The sequence below is a fragment of the Plasmodium cynomolgi genome, chromosome 14 (genome assembly GCF_000321355.1).
Source record: "Plasmodium cynomolgi strain B DNA, chromosome 14, whole genome shotgun sequence".
Taxonomy (NCBI): Eukaryota; Apicomplexa; class Aconoidasida; order Haemosporida; family Plasmodiidae; genus Plasmodium; species Plasmodium cynomolgi.
In genome coordinates, this window is record NC_020407.1 from 977,285 (window position 1) to 983,968 (window position 6,684).

The 6,684-nt window shown below is 35.2% G+C and overlaps 1 protein-coding gene across 1 annotated transcript; it reads right to left on the minus strand.

Annotated features, from left to right (window-relative positions):
- Positions 1 to 5,848: 5,848 nt before the first annotated feature.
- PCYB_143140 (histone H2B) lies at positions 5,849 to 6,211 on the minus strand (the record flags this gene model as incomplete). Its single annotated transcript, XM_004224785.1, has 1 exon — positions 5,849 to 6,211. A coding segment is annotated over one exon (363 nt), but the record flags the coding sequence as incomplete, so codon positions are not given.
- Positions 6,212 to 6,684: the final 473 nt, after the last annotated feature.

The following is a 6,684-nucleotide window of genomic DNA, read 5'->3' on the forward strand; positions in this document are numbered from 1 at the left end:
AGAAATAAAGTAAATACTCATAAAATAAATTAAAAAAAAAAAAAAAAGGCGTTTGCAGCCATGTACTACTTTTTGTTGACACTTGCCAAATGTAGGTACATATCATACAAAATGAATACTAACAGGTGTTGGGTTTGGAGCACTGGGTAATTATGCGCGCATGTAACGTTGCCAAATAGAGCTTTTCCATGTACATACGACTTGTGGTCATAAAGATTTTGAGGCACCAACTGGTAAAAATACGTGGTGTACAGAGAAACATTAAAAAGGTTACAAATTATTCATTTGGGGGGGCAAAAATTTACGTACATAAATATATGCACAAACTTGAGTGCATATGGAGAAAAGGAGAAACCGTGAATGGTTCAGGCGAATTGATTTAAGCGTATACTTCTACGTATTCTTCACACGTGCGCTTCACAAGTACACTGCGAATGTGCATCCAGATGTACACTTCAAAATGGGTTTTTTTTTTTTTTTTCTTGGGGCTCAAATGTTTGAATAATACATACGGTGGGTATGTAAATGGTTCGAATGTATCGAAAGTATACGAATATACGTACGTTCATGCGCACGCATAGATGAAGATGATCAACGCTTTAAACGTTTGTCAAAATTGGGAATCTATTAAAGCAGCCTGTGCTGGCATAAAAATGCGCACGAATGGAGGGATATGATGTAGGCAAACATATCCCGTGGGTATGGATGCGTGGAGGTATGTTAGCACGTCGCAGGGGGCACGCTGACACGTTGACACGTCGGATGCCTGCGCGCTGCACGAATGTGGGATGCATACACGTATGCATACAATTACTTACAAAACAACGAAAATGAAAACACAAATAATTAACGCTTTTTTGTCGATCTAAATCGAATGCTGCAAATGTACATTTAAAACACATATAAAGGTTCAAAGGGAGCTTAAATATGAATTAACGAAGAAGGTTAATTTACAAGGCCATATAATAATGTACACGTACGTGTATACATACGTTATTGTAAATAAATAATACATGGGTAAAATAAACTTAGGCGTGGGTACGCATTCATAATAATGGGGTATACTCTGATATACAATGCGCACAATCTTGACATGCTTACATATTGTATATATACATATACATGTATTGTAGCCAAAGGGGCAATTCAAAAAAACTGGAATTATTAATTAAAAACATACATAAAGTTGATGCATGAAGTTGATGCATGAAGTTGATGCATGAAGTTGATGCATAAGGTTGATACATAAAGTTGAAACATAAATTTGATGCATAATGTTCATACATACAGTTGATGCATAAAGTTGATACATAAAGCTGATACATAAAGCTGATACATAAAGCTGAAATATAAAGCTGATACATAAAGCTGATACATAAAGTTGATACATAAAGTTTAAGATTCCTCAACACCTGCTGTTGTACATCGTTTCAATTGGAAAAATAAAAATTTGTGAAAGAAAAATGCAAAATATATTTGCCAATTTTTTTTTTTTTTTTTTTATTTTGCTTATCGTTGTAACATCCATTTATGTAGCTATGCTATTCCTCTTGGATTTTTACCCCGTAATTTCACCCGAATGGGTACCCGATTTTTTATGTGGCTGCTTTTGCTAGTGTTCAAACTAGGCGCACGCACTGCATAGCGAATTATGTGCATAATAATATGCGTACGTACTTGCACGTATATTTATGTACATATCTCCACAAATGGCACATACAATACAGGGAAAGATAAATATGGTGCCACGTCCCTGAAGTGCAACTTCACAAATCAGAGTGACACAGAGTAACAACTGAGCCTGAATAACGTTTGAGGGGTTGGCAAATTAAAAAAAATAAAAGAAAAGTATGACACAAGGAAAATGTACGCGCACGTTTATGTACATGTATAAACGTACACTGATATGGTAGGGGAAAGGTGAAAGGCATAAAGATGATCTTATTTAAAAAGGCCACATAAAAAATGTTCACATTTTAAAAAATGGTTAATTGGTTTTACTTTTGACAAGCAGGTGTTGCAAGTAAATAATAAATTGTTCAGTTCACGTCGTTTAATGTGAAAAAAGGGTGATGTATATTTTGATTTACCACGGGGTGGCCCGTATGTCATACATGTGTGCGCATAGTTTATATATGAATTGTGCATTAACATATACACGTGAGCGCGATGTAAGCACATTTTTTGCGATTCTTCGTGTTACTATCAGGGGGAGTTGTTTTTTTTTATTTTTGTATCCCTTTTTTGAGTTGTTCAAAAATGTAGAAAAGGGTTTTTGTAGCATAGAAGGCAAGGGCAAAATGAGCATGTGTGATGTCAAGGTGAGGGTTGGGTGATCGTCCCACGTGAGAAGCTTAGATGTACATTTTTAGGTGAGCTTCAAATGCACATTAAGTAAAGGCGCAAAATCGCTTCAGCGCCTGTACGTAGATCCTAAACGCGCAGGGTTATATTTTTGCACAGATGGGGCAAGCACGCAAAGGTGTTATATAAACATAGCTCCACTGTTTTCTAATCATTTCAGTGAACACCTCGAGCACAAAGAGAGTTTACTTTCAAAAAATGGCTTACAACGCGTGTACTTTTTTTTTTTTTTTTTTTTTTCTTCACATTTTCTAAAGAAGTTTTTTTTTAAATGTAAAGTTGTGTCAAATGAAGATACATACGTGACACATGCCTAAACTGTGTATATATTTATTTATTAGTCCAGGTATTATGCATATATCTTCTAAGTGGACATTTACAAAATAGAGCTGTATACATTTTACATGATAAAAAAGAATTTCTTCCCTTCCAGCCATACAAAGTGGCACCCTATATATATAAGTGCATTTTTAACATTCCGCTTAATGGAAAAATCTCGAAAAATGAGAAAATGGTTAACTACCCTCGATGAGGAACCCAACGGGGTTACTGAAGTGAAGCTCTCCCGACCTCTTTATTGGTCAAAAAGGGGCATATAAAAAATGTAGCCATGTAGCGCCAATTTTTCGCACAACACATAACTCTTATGCGTAGGTTCATACATAAACACGTTTGCGCATCTGTGCTGGTGGCAGCGAGTGCACGTGCATTGCCTCATCGGGGTATGTTATGCAGCAAATGTAGCCCTCGTTGATATGGGTTCCTCCTATGGTTAAGACAGAACCACACTTCATCCTACATATAACACCACTAGCCTAAATGCAAACTCAGTTTTAGTTCAAAGTGGCGGAACGACAGAAATAAAATAATGTAAAACAAAGTAAAAGGGTTATATATCTAAGGCTTCAAAACAAGCCACCGACTTAGTGAAATTTCCACCCCAGTTCATCACATTTGACCCATAGAAAAAAGCAACATAATGTACCGAAAAGGGAAATTCATAAAATTTGCAACGATGGGGGAGGTATATGTTATAAGCCAAAGCAAAGTACATAATAAGTAGCTGGTTCCTTTCTGGAGACAATTGTTCCATGTATAAATGTTTTTATGCCACAGGGGAGGTTCACGTATATAGCGAGAAGCGATTTGCTAACGATGCGTTTCTACATCTTTTTAAAGGGGGGTAAAACTGCTTGGGTGTTCAACAGTCATAGGAAGGTAATAGGCATAAACGTAAGTTAACGACACGATTGCGGTATGTGTTGTATTTATACACACACCCGATCCCTTTGCGGACATATTAATTTTGAGCAAGTGTCTATATTCACCAAATGAACTGCTATGTGTGGCACGTTCAAAGAGCATGTTTGACGACGCTTAGGTTTGATTGTTATTTGTGCCCTTTATCTTCAAAGTTAGCTATTTGTCCTGGTAATAAAAGTGACTTTTTCACTACGTGACGAACTGCGCGCATGTCATACAAGAACATACCTGTAACGAATTAAGGTAGGTTTTCTTGTCCCCATTTTTTTTTTTTAACCTCTTTTACTTATTGTCGCATTTGTGTGTGCATGTGTTGGCAATGCTTCTACCAATCCATCATTTTCGAACTACCTCCCCGTTCACATGACAAAACAAAAGCACACGTGCTTCATTTTGTAGTGCACGCAACTCTATTTGTTACTTTTGCTGTGGGTGCTTTCGCGCTAGCTTATGCTACGAATGTGGCAGCAGAATGGGCACCATTTTTGCGACTAGTGCTTCAGCCTTTGCAGGTATGCACATGCATACAAACATACATACAAACATGCATACATACATGCATACATACACACACACACATGCGTATTTATATTTTTGTAACCTCCTTACCGATGTTAAAGGCACAGTTCAAAATTATCACACTTTTGTCACAAATAAAAGAAACCCCTAAGAATGCCCCACCTCCGCAAGGACGTATCGACCTAGTGCCACTATACGGAAAGGCGGATAGATCAATATGCATATAGTATGCCAACGTGTAAGAAGTCCCGCTTTGTGACATATTTACTCAAACACAAGCAGCTATTCTTAAGTGTTACAAAAAGTGGGGGGTACGAGCATTTTGTAGTAGGAATGAATTACCACGCAGATCGCTGTTTTGTGTTAAACTCCTTACCTTTGGGTTTCTTCCTCCCGAGTGCTGCGCGTCGTATAAAAGCTGAAGCTAACTCTAAAGGGGGATTTAACTCTCTTGGCTTTCTTAGCCTTGGTGGTTTTCTTATTGTTGCCTAATTTTTGCTCTCCCCCAATTGTAGAGCTGTGCGCGCCTGCATTCATTTTGTAAGGAGCTCCTTAAAAGGCGCTTTAGCAGCTAAAACTAAGCGCGCCATAAAGAAGGTTAAAAGAGATTACCTTTTTCGCCTACCTCACTGCGAAATATTTTTAAAGTAAGAAAAAAGAAACCCTTTTTACGTTAAAAATTTGGCAAAAAAAAAAAAATATTTAAAGCATGCTGAAACCCCCCCCACGAAGTAACATCTGCCACAACGCCTGCACTTGTTCTGCGTTATGCGCGCGCCGTTTGAACACGCAACAGCTTAAGCCAAAAGGTGAACCTTTCCCTGGAGATCGTTCCAAGTGAATCACTAAATTGACAGTTTTTTATTCCATTTATTCGCTTTTATAATAATTTTTTTGCTACTGTTTTTTAAAAAAAAAAAAGAAAAAAAAAAAAAAAAACTAATGTACGGTTCAACAATGATCTTTAAATGTTTATAGGCGTTTTTTTTAAATTTATCTTTATATAAATATTGAATAATTAAAAAAAAAGTAGACATATGGAAATAATTTTAAGAAATTGCATGTATCGACATATACACACATGTGTTCGTTTTATTAATAATTTTCTTTTACACGTTTTGAATGTATTCGTCCTCTATTGCTTCGTGTACTGAAACATAAATACACTGATATAAAAATATATACGCGTGTGTGTATATATGCATACGTACGCATATGTATATACAAACACATATATATATATATATACATATATACATATACATATATATACATACGTATGTGCGTGCATATGCATGCGCATCAGGAGTTAAAAATACAGTTAAATTCAAAATAGTTAAGGCGTGTTTTGTTTTAAAAAACAGGTTCACTAGTTAGTTTCACAATTGTTAAAAAGTTGATATAATTGCAAGATGCATGGTCAAATATATATGCCATCTTTTTTGAAGATTTTTTTTTTTTTTCTTCTTTTTTTTTTTTTGTTTTTTTGTTTAATGCGTAAATAGAGCAGTGTGTCCCGTTAGTAATATTCATTTTTTATAATGCCATAAAACTTTTCATACGGGGGGTACTTAATAAAGGCGTGCGTATGTAGCTATATATGTGGACCCGTAACTACAATAAGCAGTGAGGGGTGGGGGATATATACCTTTGTATTTCCCATGATGTTTGAAAAACAATTGCTGCATTATGTCTATGCACCACTGGTGGTGTACTTTGTTACGGCTTTGGTTCCTTCAGAGACGGCGTGTTTTGACAATTCTCCAGGTAAAAGTAACCTAACGGCAGTTTGAATTTCACGTGATGACAAGGTTCTCTTTTTATTATAACGAATTAGTCTAGTTGCTTCGGTAACTAATCTGTCAAATATATCATTAATGAAAGAATTCATAATATTCATGCTTTTTTTTGTCACACCAGTTTCTGGATGCACTTGTTTTAAAACTTTAAAAATGTAAAGTGAAAATGACTCTGTTCTTCTTTTTCTCTTATGCCTTGGTCCTAAGGTTTTTCCTGCAGTTTTCTTTGCAGCTTGCGATTTTTGAGCTGGTCCTTTTCCTGACATTTTTTGTTATTTTGTACAGAAAAAATAAATCTTCTTATTTTAGCCAACTTTATTTAAAAAAAAAAAAAAAAAAGGAAATTTCCTGTTATTTCCGCAGAATTTTACTATATTACTTTAATTAAATTCTCTCAACTTTTTATTCAAAATGGGAGGAAGAATTGACATTACAATGCAATTGTTTTTTTAACAAAAATAGATTAAATGTGAAAAAGGGAAAAAAAGGAAAACGAAAAACAGGAGTAAGGAAAAAAGAAAAAGAAAAAAGGAAAAAAAGAAAAAGGAAAAAAAGAAACTTTACTTGATAACTACTTATTTCGTACCAACGAGAAATTTAATGCAAAATAAATATAAGTAAGATTTTTGTTAAGCGTGTTTACATTATATATACAATACATACCTGTACAATAAAGTACATTCTTTACAATGCAAAAAAAAAAAAAAGTTGGCAAAAGGGAACACGTAAACCGTATATA